This window comes from Capronia epimyces (genome assembly GCF_000585565.1).
Source record: "Capronia epimyces CBS 606.96 chromosome Unknown aczIQ-supercont1.6, whole genome shotgun sequence".
NCBI lineage: Eukaryota > Fungi > Ascomycota > Eurotiomycetes > Chaetothyriales > Herpotrichiellaceae > Capronia > Capronia epimyces.
In genome coordinates this window covers 276,512-290,176 of record NW_006912909.1, presented here as the reverse complement: position 1 = coordinate 290,176, position 13,665 = coordinate 276,512, and the positions used below count along the sequence as shown (strand labels likewise).

The 13,665-nt window shown below is 56.3% G+C and overlaps 5 protein-coding genes across 5 annotated transcripts; 3 read left to right on the top strand and 2 right to left on the bottom strand.

Moving 5' to 3' along the window:
* Window positions 1–436: 436 nt before the first annotated feature.
* A1O3_06976 (uncharacterized protein) lies at window positions 437–2,696 on the top strand (the record flags this gene model as incomplete). The annotated part of the gene is made up of 3 exons (XM_007737090.1): window positions 437–1,915; window positions 1,989–2,175; window positions 2,242–2,696. The coding sequence occupies 3 exons, from the start codon at window positions 437–439 to the stop codon at window positions 2,694–2,696; spliced, it is 2,121 nt and encodes a 706-aa protein (XP_007735280.1).
* Window positions 2,697–3,160: 464 nt separating this feature from the next.
* On the bottom strand, window positions 3,161–4,907 carry A1O3_06975 (uncharacterized protein; the record flags this gene model as incomplete). Its single annotated transcript, XM_007737089.1, has 2 exons — window positions 3,161–4,735; window positions 4,800–4,907. 2 exons carry the CDS (start codon window positions 4,905–4,907, stop codon window positions 3,161–3,163), a joined length of 1,683 nt encoding a protein of 560 aa, XP_007735279.1.
* A 644-nt stretch (window positions 4,908–5,551) lies between these two features.
* A1O3_06974 (uncharacterized protein) lies at window positions 5,552–7,225 on the top strand (the record flags this gene model as incomplete). Its single annotated transcript, XM_007737088.1, has 3 exons — window positions 5,552–5,628; window positions 5,719–6,156; window positions 6,286–7,225. The coding sequence occupies 3 exons, from the start codon at window positions 5,552–5,554 to the stop codon at window positions 7,223–7,225; spliced, it is 1,455 nt and encodes a 484-aa protein (XP_007735278.1).
* Window positions 7,226–8,056: 831 nt separating this feature from the next.
* Window positions 8,057–10,378, bottom strand: A1O3_06973 (uncharacterized protein; the record flags this gene model as incomplete). Its single annotated transcript, XM_007737087.1, has 4 exons — window positions 8,057–8,314; window positions 8,530–9,031; window positions 9,343–9,725; window positions 10,067–10,378. The coding sequence occupies 4 exons, from the start codon at window positions 10,376–10,378 to the stop codon at window positions 8,057–8,059; spliced, it is 1,455 nt and encodes a 484-aa protein (XP_007735277.1).
* A 1,495-nt stretch (window positions 10,379–11,873) lies between these two features.
* Window positions 11,874–13,531, top strand: A1O3_06972 (uncharacterized protein; the record flags this gene model as incomplete). The annotated part of the gene is made up of 3 exons (XM_007737086.1): window positions 11,874–12,174; window positions 12,344–12,394; window positions 12,543–13,531. 3 exons carry the CDS (start codon window positions 11,874–11,876, stop codon window positions 13,529–13,531), a joined length of 1,341 nt encoding a protein of 446 aa, XP_007735276.1.
* Window positions 13,532–13,665: the final 134 nt, after the last annotated feature.

Below are 13,665 nucleotides of genomic sequence, written 5' to 3'. Positions count from 1 at the left end.
CGCTTATCCGGGATACAGCCTTGGATTGGCAAATCGAACACGCCAGCTAGAGGTAGGTATGGCCCCGTGTAATCCATCCTCCGTGAGTATGTCTCCTGTCACAGACTTGGAGGAGAGCTACTACGAGTTAGCATTTCCAGTGCCTTATCGCAGCTACAGTAATTATCAGCGGATACCCCGGCAAAGTGGACTGCGCCTTATCGGCTGCAGGGCCACTGGGTCATTATTGTTGAGCGGAAGGTGAGATAACGGGGAGAGCATGAGTATGCGCGACCCCAGAATATGATCTTGTTCCTCTCTAGCATCCTCATCTCTTGGAGATATGGGTTCCTCTACCCTGCCCAGCTCAAATCTGTCTTTCAATACCTCGACCACCTCAAATACTCGGTGGGGCGCAATGGAATTACAGCCTCCCCGAATATCGCAGGACGGTCCCATGGCGCCTCAACTGCCCCAGTGGCCGATCTACCCCGGTCAGCTTCTGGCCGAACAGGAAGAGGAGCCAAATGGGAACAAGCGGGCCAGAGTTGCGCTGGCCTGCCAAAGGTGCAAGACGAGGAAACAGAAGTGTGATGGACGCGACCCTTGCCGGAAGTGTAAGAATAGCGATGCACAGTGCGAGTATATCGTTCCACCGAGACCTATGCCTTTCGGCAAGAATCAATACATCAAATCACTTGAGAGCCGCGTCGCTGAACTAGAGACCTTGCTGTCCTTACATGGAATGTCCGAACTCGGCAACGACCACTGGAAAGCAATCTCGCCCAGCAACCGCAGCGCTGGAAACTGGGAAGCGGCCGCTTCTGACCATAGGTCGACGTCGAGCAGTACAGAGGCTGTCCAGCTAGACCCGAAGGCGACTGTTTTAGACTGGCAAGACGGTTCTGACTCGGTGGTGTCAATCTTAAGAAGTTTGTCGCTCGACGTGAATGGCTCTGGCTACATCGGAGCTTCGTCTCATATGGCCTTGGGTAAATTGTTCCCCTTTCTTCGCCGAGGCCGCCACCGCGATGTCGTCGCCTTTACAGCGCCATCAACCGAGTCTTCTACGCCGGAAGTCATACAGCCCATTGACTTCGCCGACGTGCCGAATCAGGTGGCTGATCGGCTTTTCGGAGGGTACATGAAACACATCGCCACGCGAACTCCCGTCATCTACTCCGTCTGGGCTCGAGATGTCCACCAGAGGCGGCACACCCTCTCCGACCGCTTCGAGATTACTATTCTCCACTTGGTTTACGCGACCGCGGGCCGCTTCATCGAGACCACAGGAGAGTTTGGCAGGTTCCATGTGAAGCGGCACTACGTATCGGCCGTACAGGGCTTAGAAACGATCCTGGAGTATAACGACATTAGAACTGTACAGGTGCTTATGCTGATGGCCATCTATTGCCTTCGTGACCATATTGGACCCGGCGCTTGGACATGTAGTCGAATGGCTCTACTGATCGCCATTGAGCATGGCCTTCACCGTCAGACCAAGGCCTTGTCTCAGGTGACCTTGGAGGGCGAGTTGAGAAAACGACTCTTTTGGACGTGTTACGCCTTCGACCGACAAATCTCCATCCCGATGGGCAGACCATTTGGAATCTCGGATCGAGATATCGACCTGGCGTTTCCGCTGGACATCAACGAAGACGCCACCGAGGAAGAGCTCGCCCACGTCAAGGCCTTCTCAGCAGGTACGCCGCCAACTAGTACCTCGCTTACTCCTTTTATAGTCATTACGCGACTGAGGCAGATCGAGTCGGACATTCAGCAGACCATTTATAGAGTGGATAGGAGCGGCCCGGTCGTCGAGTCCGTCGCCGACGATTTTCTGGCACAGCTTGAGAAGTGGAAAGGCATGATTCCTCAAGATACGCACAATCTCACCGACATTGGCGATGTTCCATATGATGGCTACGATTTCTACGTGAGTTTTGCCTTGCTCTTGATCAGACGGCAACGATGACTAACAAGGTGTGCCCTTTGATTTGGCTCTCTAGATGATATTCTACTACAAATGTCAAAGGTTACTATTGTATCCTTTGATTTCCAGCCCCAACGTTGCACCTCGTTTCATGAAGGAATGTGCTCGAGCTTGTGCGGGTGTGTGCGGGGCCTATAGACGTCTACATCAAACCCTGCCGGTCGGGTACTCGTTCATGGCGGTTCAGACCGTGTTTATGGCTGGTAAGTGCGATATAAGAACGAAGCTGAAGCCGACTCTGTTTGAAGCCGGGCTAATACGGCGAGTAGGTCTTACGCTGGCCTACTGCATCTGGAATTCGCCGGATAAGATCTTCGACCTGACTACCAGCAATGGCATCCATGACTGCAGTCTAGTGCTCTTCGTTATCGCCGAGCGTGTACATGCGGCGAAGAAATACCGCAACGCATTCGAGGCTATCCGCCAGAGACTGCTCGACCAAATCGCCCACGCGCCCTCTATCCAGCCTCGTGACGCCGCGGCATCTGGCATGGTGACTGAGCCGATCCCTGCCGCCCCGTCGTTCGATGTGAATATGCAGTTTGAGGTCGACAATGGTGGTTATGAGCAGTTCTTGTCCATCATTACCGACATCACGGGCGAGGACTTTTTCACCGGCATCAATCCGTTCGGAGGCGCCATGACTTCTGGCACAAGCGGTGAGCCTACCGCCATGTTTGGCTCCAATGGCCCTTGGACCTTCGACGATGGCTTCTGGAACTGAACTCAGCATCTTCCCGCGGTGTCGGACTTGCACTCTCACCACTATCCATCTCGCTCCCAACCTCTTCTCAGCTTGTATGGTCAGGCCAGAATGCCACTGTACATTATCGGGTCGTTATCTGGCTACATCCGTCTTCGTTTGATGTACTAGAAAGAATGCGGCAGGGATATACAACAGGGTATTCAACACAACCACTAGGGCCTGTTACTGCATGGCAACCAGACGACGCATTCTACAAATCAGCCAGGCTAGCAGCTCGCAGGGTCGCCAGCGGACCTCCACCTCCTGTACTGTGGGAAGCAACGAATTACATCTGTTCGATCATGTTGGTTGTATCAGGTTCATCTGGCGAAGCTCTGTGTTCTATCATTTCACATGCGAGTGGGGTGACCAGAAGGACACTTTATGAGGGCTTCCGTTATCCTTTCCCTCCTCGCTATATATCCCGGATATCAACTGAGTGACTAGTCGGCCGAAGCAGCGAGCTCATCGGCCAACTCGTTCTCCAGCCAGTCCGGGTCTCGTGCCTTGAACCGACAGTCATAGAATCTTGGGTGTGCCACTAAAGAGTCGTAGACGTTGGAGAAGTCCAGTGCATCGACATTGGGCCGGCGCGCCTCGTCCTCGCTACCATCCATCTCAAAGGCCAGGACCAGTCGGGTTAGCAGAGCACAGATGATGCGATTGCTGATGGCCACTGCCGGACAGATGCGGCTTCCTGCCCCGAATGTGAGATGCGGCAGTCCTCCTCCGGCTTCGTTGGTGATGAAGCGGTCCGGCTTATAGGTCCAGGCGTCGGCGCCGTAGTGGGCCTCCTCGTGGTTGGCCTCCTGGGCGTTCATGACCAGGGTGATGCCCTTGGGGAGAACAACACCATTGGGTAGCGTCACGTCCTCGGTGGTGCGGCGTGGGGTTGCGTACGGGGTCACGGTGAAGAAGCGCAGGGTCTCCTTGTTGATGGAGCTGATGAGTGGCACCTTCTCCTCGCGAAAGGCGTTCTTCCATGCCTTTGTCCGGTCGCCACCGTAGGCGTCGAGAATGGCAGTCAGTGCCCGTTCTTGAGTGGGTCTTCCTTCCGGGGACGAGAGCCAGGCGATGGCCTGATACAAGCCGGAAGCGACGGTGTCCGGGGCGGCTTGGAGGAGCCCCAGACACGTGCCATGAATCTCCTCCTCGGTCAACTTGTCCTCGGTCAGGGAGGTGACGATGCAGTCGACGGTTTCGCCGCGGGCAATGCGATCCTTGTATTGGTTGTACAGAATGTCGCGATATCGTGCGCGCGCCCTCTCCGCGGCCACGATCTGGCTGGTGGGATCTGGCAGCAGACGCAGCAGGGGGACGAAAAAGCGGTACTTCTTGGTGCTCGAGCGGAACGACGAGATGGCATTGATGGATTTGATCAGGCCCAGGGTGAAATCGTCGTCCACCTTGCCGAAACGGGCACCATATGTCAGCGACAGGACCAGGTCAAACACAATGTGGCGCAGGAAGGCGTAGGTGTCGATGGGGGTCTTGCCATTGTCTGATCGCTGGTGAAGGGAAGAGATGAATTGTGCCGACGAGGGTTCGATGAGATGATAGTACTTGGGCCAAGCTGGCTGTTGGACGCCGGTCAGCATGGAGGAGGATTCCCAAGGCCTTTGACCAGTCATGACCAGGGGCGCGTCACCAACCTTTGCCAACGCTCGCATTCCCGCCGCGCGGCATTTGCGAATCTGATCCGTCATACACGACCCTGTCAGGTCGATACCGAGCTTGTCGACGAAGCCAGGCTGGTGAGGCCGGTCAATCAGGGCATTGGACTGCCTCAGCCAGAGTTCTCGAATTGTCGGCCAGTCCGACACGACGACGGTCCTCTGGCTGCCCAAGAGACACTGGAAGACAGATGACTTGAGATCCTTGGCCCATTGCGTGAAGACGGTGCTGTCATTCTGGCCAATCCTCCCTCCGAGCCGATGCAGATGGCCGACAAAGGGGAGCGCGCAAGGGACTTGGGGGATGCCGGGGATCCGAGGGAGATCTGTCCGGTATGCCTCGATCTGGTCGGGTGTGTGAGAAGAAGCGCTGCTTGGGGCATGGGAGCTGGGCTCTGGGCTCACTTACCAGCAGAGTGAGAATGACCAGTGCGAGGAGGAGCAATCCTACGCCCTTGTAGGACCGAACTGTCGCGTGAAGCAGATCGAGCACGTCCAAGTCGGTCGAGAAACCCATGATGGCATACCACCGCGTTGAGCGACTCGACCGGTAGAACCCAGGGCCCCAGGTGCCATATAACGGCGACCAGGCTGGATGAGCATGCCAACCCTATGGAAATCACTGGGTTGACGGCTTGGGATATCGCGCCTCCGTGCCTTTCGGAACTCGAAACTCGTGTGTTTCGGGGATAGCTGGATCGGGGACACAAGGACCAGAGCCAGGACGAGAACAGTTAGACTGGCATGGCGACCTCCAGCACTGATAAGGCTGGGCCCCGGCCCCAGACCAAGCCCGGTCCGACCAGGATTCGTCTGTCGGGACCACGACTAGCTTCCGGCTGCTCCACTCTGCGCCCTCTGATGAGAGTGGTGTCCGGACACTGCCAGCACATGCGGTCAGGTCAGGCCCGATCAGATCTCGTCGGGAACGGTGACAAGATGGCCGACAAGCAGGGACAGGAACTGTGGAGGCGGCTGAGATGAGATGACCAGAGGCTAGACGGAGGCGAAGGAACGCTCGATTTATCCCACAGATGGGTTTGAGTGCTGCAACAGAAGTTCTTTCAGAGGCACCTGGATTCAGTTGAACAGCAGATCTACCTGCACCTCGTCATCGACGTCGACATACGCCGTCGACATATCGCAGTCGACCCCCCAAGCATGGCGCCCAAGCAGATCCGCCTGTCCTTCCTGGAACTGGCCAACACTGGTGGTTATATGGCCTCGGGACAGTGGAAGTCAGTCAGCTGTTCTCTGTTCTTGGCCCGGTCCCTCGTTCCCTTGCACGGCCTGACCCTGTACTGACTGTTCCTCTACGTACATGGCAGGCGACCGGATGACACGTCAACCACCAAGGACCGACTCAAATACTACTTGGATCTGGCCCGGCTGGCCGATCGGGGCAAGATCTCGGCCATCTTCTTCGCCGACTGGTTTGCGGGATTCGAGGTGTACGGAGGAAGCATGAATGCGATCCTCCGACGGGGCCATCAGGTGGCACACATGGATCCTCTGCTCCTGATCTCGGCCATGGCGGCGGTGACGGAGAATGTCGCCTTTGCGGTGACGCAGTCGACCACCTTCTCCAAGCCCTACGCGTTGGCCCGGCAGTTTTCCACCTTGGACCACATCACCGATGGGCGGTGTGCGTGGAACGTGGTGACCAGCCACACCGAGTCCAGTGCAAAGGCGATGGGCATGGACAGTATGACCCCGCACGACGAGCGGTATCTCGTTGCCGATGAGTTTATGGACGTGGCATACAAGTGAGTGAACTGACATGCATCCTTCGCCAACCATGCACGAGGCTGGGATGGGCATACGCCGGCCATTCCATTCCATTTCCACTCCGAGCATCTCCCCTGCGGTTGCTGATTCAATCCCGTGCCACTCAGACTCTGGGAGTCGTCGTGGGCACCCGACTCGATCCACCTCGACAAGACGACGGGCTTTGCGTTCGACGGCGACAAGATCCGCAAAATCGAACACAAGGGCCGATACTTCCAACTGTCCGGCCGGAGCCAGGTGCACCCGTCGCCGCAGCGCACGCCCGTGCTCTTCCAAGCAGGCACGTCGAAAGCCGGGATGGCGTTTGCGGCCAAGCATGCCGAGGGCATTTTCCTGAACACGGTGAACGTCTCCCAAGCGGCCAAGACGGTGTCCGACATGCGCGCGGCCGCGGCTGCCAACGGCCGCGATCCTCAGAGCCTCAAGTTCTTCCCGTGTATCATGCCCATCATCGGCCGGACCCAGGAGGAGGCCCAGGCCAAGTATCAGGTCGCCGTGGACAACGCCGACGTGGTGGCCGGGCTAGCGCAATTCAGCGGATACACCGGCATCGATCTGGAGCCGTATCCGCTCGACGAGCCTCTCGATCTGACGGGCCAGTCCACCGCGCACGCGATTCAAGCCGTGTTGAAGGCGCTGACGGCCAGCGAGCAGGAGAATGACGCGCCTTGGACGCCGCGCCGGCTGGGCATGCGTATGGCGTTGGGTGGACTGCATCCTTGCCCGGTGGGCACGGCCGAAGAAGTGGCCGATGTGTTTCAGCAATGGGTCGATGAGGCCGACGTGGACGGATTCAACATCGGCAGTGTCACGAACCCGGGCAGCTGGGAGGATGTGGTCGACCTGCTGGTGCCGGTACTGCAGCGGAGGGGTATGATGTGGTTGGATTACGCCGTGCCCGGCGGCACCTTCCGCGAGAATCTTTTGGGCCATAAAGAATTGAGCCCTGATCATTATGGTTCCAGTTTCAAATGGGGGCGGGAGGTGCCATGTCTTGCCGGCGACGTCAAGGTCAATGGGGAGAAGATGGTCAATGGTACTCACTAATAGTATTCATGTCGACCATGTCCTGCGCCGCACTGGTCCTGATCAGTTGAAAGTAGACAAGGCTATGGGCACGTGCCACCCTAGACCGTATACTCAGGACGGACACATACATGTAGCCTCAGCCTTGGTCTGATTCCCTTGCAGTAGCTATAATACAATATGTAGAGAGAGAAAGAGATGAGTTGGGGGAATGCACGATGTATGATGTGATATGTGTGAGAGGTTTGACACTGATCCAGGATCTAGATGTAGGATCAGGATCTAGCATGCACCTAATGTAGATTGATATACTGTCAAAGGTTGAAATGTTCCATATTGCATGCTATATACCTAGAGTATAGATAGCATGCCTAGACCAGCCTTCTGGTTAATAAAGGGTACTGTAACGCTGGGAATGCCAGAGTTTGACACTTTTCAATTTCAGTTTCAATTTCAGTTTTAGCCATCAAATGCTTTCTTTCTTTCTTTCACCCGCCGTCGCCATCGACCGACCGACCGACCGTCCGCATAGGGGGGGTAAGGGTAAGGGTAAGGTTAGGGGTAGGGGTAGGGGTAGGGTTAGGGTTATCATGGCCATCCGCATCCGCATCCACATCCACATCCGTCAGGTTCAGGTTCAGGTTCAGGTTCAGGGTCAGGCATCCGTCAGGGTTAGGTTGATGCTTAGGCAATCACCTTGGTCGGCTCTACATAACGAAAGTCGCCCTCAATGACTTCTTAGCCTCCTCTCCGTAAGGAAAGTCCCCTCAATCACTTCTTCACCTCCTCTCTGTAAGGAAAGTCCCCCTCAATCACCTCTTAACCTCCTCTCCGTAAGGAAAGTCCCCCCAGTCACTTCTTAGCCGGTTCGGTATAAGGAAAGTCCCCCTCAAACTTGAACTGGCTTCCATAGTGGTCGGCCCGCAAGGTCTTCTGGCCCGGTTCGCGCAGCAGGTTTTCTCGAAACGTGCCGCCGGGGACGGCGTAGTCGTCGAAGACGAGACCTCTGCGGCGGAGTTCGGGCATCAGTAGCTCGACGATGTCTTCGAAGGAGCCGGGGTTGCTGATATAGGCCATGTTGAAGCCGTCGACGTCGGCTTCGTCGATCCACTATAAGATAGATGAGAAGTTAGTTTTGAGTCTAGTACCTCTAAACAGATAAGGGTTCTGTTTTTCAGACATCAAGTGCGTTCGCTCGCTATTAACTGACCGACTTCTCGGTTTCAGTTTCTGCCAGTCAATGCTTTCTTTTCACTCGTAGTCGCTATCGACCGACCGAACATCCGTATAGGGTTAGGGGTAGGGTTAGGGTTAGGGTTCCTCACCTCCTCCATCACATCTGCCACCATGGCCGCCGTCCCCACCGGCGAAGGGTGAAACCCCCCAATGGCAATCTTCTCGCCCAGCTTGCGCGGCGTCCACACGTCACCCGCCTTCTGGCTGTCGGCGAAGTTGCCGAAGAAGCCCTGCACCGCGTTCTCCTTCGGGTTCGACATGTCCAGCTTGAACTCCTCGTCGAGCGGGTACCGGCTGAGGTCGATGCCGGTGTAGCCGGAGAACTGGGCCAGGGCGCCCTCGATGTCGGCGTACTTCAAGGCCTCGGCGTACTTGGCCTGGGCCTCGTCGACCGTGCGGCCGAGGATGGGGTTGATGGCGGCGAAGAATTTGATCGTCGTCGGGTCCCGGCCGGCTGCGCGTGCTATCTCGCGGCTGGCGCGGATCTGGTAGCTGGCTTGTGATGGGACCAGGCCGCCGATGTAGACGGCCTCGGCGTGTCGGGCCGCGAAGGCCTGGCCGACTTTGGAGGTGCCTGCTTGGAAGATGACTCTGGGAGTTTGTTAGTGGATGGACTTGTTGAGGCGTTCAATAGGGGTTTTCCATCAGGGGTTGTTTGTTCATTAGGGGTGGTCATAAAGAGGACGATTAGGAACAGGGTGGTTAGGGAGAGGTGGTTAGGGAGAGATGGTTAGGGAGAGATGGTTAGGGAGAGATGGTTAGGGAGAGATGGTTAGGGAGAGATGGTTAGGAACAGGGTGGTTAGGGAGAGGGTGATCATGGTCACGGCGCAACAGGGATTGTTTGTTCATCAAGGGTGGTCATGGACAGGGTCGTTAGGAAGAGGGTGGTTGAAAACTTACGGCGTCCGCTGTGGTGACGGATGGAGCTGATGTCGGGCTTTCATCTTGATATGCTTGCCCTCAAAGTCGATCTTGACCACGCGCTTGGGGTCGTAGGCCACGCGGTTGATGCGGTCCCATTTAACCACATCGTCGGCCCATGAGCCGTTCCACAGCCGGTACACCACATCCATATACTCGTCGGCTACCTCGTAGCGCTGGTCATGCGGCAGCAGGTCCTTACCAAAGGCCTCGGCCGCGGCGGCCGACCAGCTGGTGACGACGTTCCAGGCCACGCGGCCGTTGGTCAAATGATCGAGACTGCTCATGGTGCGGGCCAGTGCGAACGGGTGGATGTAGCTGGTGCTGCCGGTGACGCCGAACGAGACGGAGGTGGTGACGGCCTAGACAAGAGAGAGGTTGATTAGTATGGTAGAGTCAAACTCAGGCATTAGCTATAGGCATTCCCAGCCTTGCCCTTGAACCAGAAGGCTGGTATAAGCACAGCTATATAGTCTGGGCTCCCCCATACCCCTTGGATAGGGAACAATGGGGCATTTTCAGTCTTTGACAGGTAGGAGTATGGTATTGACTGGGTACAGCCATGACTACGACATGACCGTGGCCATTCATAGTAATACAGGAGCCAGATATCAATGAAAAGTAATACAGGAGCCAGATCAATGAACAGGAATACAGGAACCGCATATCAATGAACTTCTCTAGGGGTCACCTAGGGTCTTACCGCCATCGCCGGAATCAGCACCATCGGGTCCAACTTGGCCACCTGCACCCCCGCTCGAAACACGGCGTCCGGGCTGCCGGCGTAGATGTCGTGGGCGCCATACGAGTCGGCGAAGAAGATGGCGGTGATTTTGGCCTTGTCCGCCAGCCTCGCCATGTTGAGATAGTAGTCCAGTCGGTCTTTGCTGGGTGAATTGTCGCCCGGTCGAGCCCATTGACCGGCGCATTCGTGTCCGCCGGTGCAGGCGGTCTCGAAGAAGTTGAGATGGACCTTTTTATTGGGCTGGGATGGTTGTGGTGTAAGAGAGCCCATGGCGGTCGTGGTAAGGATGGTGTATTGTGTCGTGGTGGTGGTGGTTGTAGTTCTGGTCGTTGTAAGGACACGAACGAAAGTATGAAAGAAATAAGGCAAGATCGAGGATTAGGATGGGGATGAGGATCAGAACAGGATTAGTCTGTTTAGTTTGAATTCCAATAGAATTGGCAACCACAGAAACAATTAATAGGGAGAAAAGAGCAGCGACAGACAGGTAGATGCCAGCAGACACGGACAGTGAGCGACGTCCGAGGCTTGGTATCTACTCACGGTAGGTACGTAGTGAGTGAGTACGTTTATCATGATGGATGGCCGGGCCAAGGCTACTCCAGCACGGTGTACGGTGTATGGTGTACGGTGTATGGTGTACGGTGTATGGTGTATTCTGTATGGTGGTGCGGTATCCTGATCCTGGTCCTGACCCTGATCCTAATCCAGCGGGACAAGACTCGTCCCAGCCGGTGCCGATCCCGATGCGGCCGTTAGTGTCCATGACAGATATGGCTTGGAGGGGGATGGTGTGGGAGTGGGAGTGGAAAAGGGAGACCGGAGTCAGATCCGAGTAGCGGAACCTTGAACTTGAGCTTTGAACTTGAGCCTTGAGCCTTGAACCTTCAGGGCACGGCGGCAGGGCGGAGGTGAAGAGTGAAGAAGGTCCCACTCGTATCGGATGGCGGATGGCGGGTCTCTCTCTCTACAGTTTCAGCATCTAGTATAGAGTGTCTACGGTCTATGCTCTACTGTCTACTCTACTGTCTACCATCTATTATGTACTGTCTACCTAGGTACTATCTACTGTCTAATATCTACTATCTACTATTTACTATCTTTCTCGCCGTGGGCCCACCATGCTCCAGTATCCGGTCAGGACGCCGGATACAGCCAGATCCAGACCCACAATTGGCCTCTCCGTCTCTATCGGAGGCTATGCTAGATCCCGACTCTGACACCGACCTTGACCGTGGCCGCGACCGTTAGCAAGAAGCCATCTGAACTTGGTCCAAACCAAACCTGACAGCAACCGAGCGATAGGATAGCTTACTAGTAGTATCTGTACATGTATAGCTGTTGGTTATCAGGGTCAGATTGGGATTGGGATTGGAATTAACACCACTTCCCATCCATTCCATTCCACTTGCACATGTCGTGTCGTGTCGTGTCTTGACTCTTGCACTGATAACGAACCTGTTTCGGCCGGTGGAGGACGGAGACGATAGTGCTGGCTCAGCACACGGCACGGCACATTACACCAGGCCAGATAGCCACAACTAACTAACTGGCTTGTCTTGTCTTGTCTCGTCGTCCACCTTCATATAAAAGAGGAGAGGGAGAAAGGGAGGCAGTGTCAATGTAGGTGTAATCTTTCCTGTCGAGAATTAAAAGATTGACTTACTTTTCAGTGTGTGTTCGGAACTTCTGCCCTGTCCTGTGGGTGACCAGTACCCAGTACCCAGTACCCAACACCACCACCACCACCACCACCACCACCATAATGGCATCCTCGGAGAAGAAGAGTATCATGGGCCATGTCGCCGAGCCGGTCGATGCCAACACGAACCTCAGCTCCGGGCCCAACTCTCTGGACCACGAACCCTCCTCAGCCTTGGACGACCAGGAGGTGTTCAAGTCTGATGGCAAAGTGGCCTTCCGCACCATCACCTGGCAGCGACTGATCATCATCTTGCTCAAGGTGCAAATCGCCACGGGGGTGTTGGGAATCCCGGGCGCCATGGGATCTCTGGGCGCGGTGCCGGGGGCGCTGCTCATTGTCGGCTGGCAAGCGTTGAATACGTGTATGTTGGAATGATTCTCCTATTCACTATCCTACTCTCCTATTCTATTCCCTCTCCTATTCTCCGACTCCTGCTTGCACTCCCCCTCCCCCTCCCGAGGGGAGATAGAGGCCTGGAGACCAGACCAGACCGGACCAGATGGTAGAAGCTGACCAGGTTGACATGACAGACACGGCATGCGTGCTGATTGATTTCCGCAACAAGCATCCATCCTGCCACAGTGAGCCAATCCTTTTCTTTTCTTTCCGTCTTTGATGGCCCTCTTTCCGCCTCCTCCCTCCTCCGATCCCCCCTCGCGCCTCTGGTTCCCGCTCCGCTTCGGTCAACCACCTCTCTCTCGGCCCACCCACTGACAACCTTTGTCACAGCCATCGTCGACATGTGCGGCGTGATGTGGGGACGAATCGGCCGCGAGATAACGGGCATCATCTTCGTCATAGCGTTCGTGCTATGCAGCGGGTCAGGGATGCTCGCCATCTCAGTGGCCTTGAACGCACTGAGCACGCACGGCGCGTGCAGCGTCTGGTTCGGGTTTGTGGCCATGATCCTCGTGACGATGTACTCGTCCATCCGGACCTGGAACCGCATGACCTGGCCGATGACAGTCGGCTTCATCTGCGTCATGGGCGGCATCCTGGCCGTGGTGATCGGCGTGGCGGTGCGCGACCGCCCAGCAGCGGCGCCGGCCACCGGCCCCTTCGACCTGGGCTTCCGCGTGGTCGGACACCCAGAGTTCGCGGCGGGCATCACGGCGACAGCAACTATCTTCGTCTCCTCGGCCGGCGGGCCGGGCTACATCCCGATCGTGGCGGAGATGCGTCGACCGCAGGACTACCGCAAAGCCGTGATCCCCGTCGGATTCATCGTCGCGGCCGTCTACCTGTCCATGTCGATGGTGGTCTACTACTACTGCGGGGTGTGGATCGCCACGCCGTCGCTGGGCAGCGCCGGCCCGCACGTCAAGAAGATCGCCTACGGCATCGCCCTGCCCAGTCTGGTCGTCAGCGCCGGCATCTTCAACCACACCGCGGCCAAGTATGCGTTTGTGCGGCTGATGCGCCGCTCGAAGCATTTCCAGCGCAACTCGTGGCAGCACTGGTCCGTCTGGCTGAGTGCTAACCTCGTCGTCGCCGCCCTGGCCTTCATCCTCGCCGAGGCTATCCCCGTCTTCAACTACATGCTCGCCCTGACCGGTGCGGTCTGCTTCGCTCCCATGAGCCTCATGTTTCCAGCCTGCATGTGGATCTACCAGTATGGCGCGCCGTCTTTGACTAAAGGCTGGAAAGGGAAGTTGGCTTATGGGTTTCACCTGCTCATTTTGGCTGTTGGAACATTCCTGCTCGTGGGTGGAATGTGAGTTTTCCTCTTCTCTTCCTCTCCTCTTCCTCTCTTTCTTCCTCTTCCTCTTCCTCTTCCTCTTCCTCTTCCTCTTCCTCTTCCTCTTCCTCTTCCTCTTCCTCTTCCTCTTCCTCTTCCTCTTCCTCTTCCTCT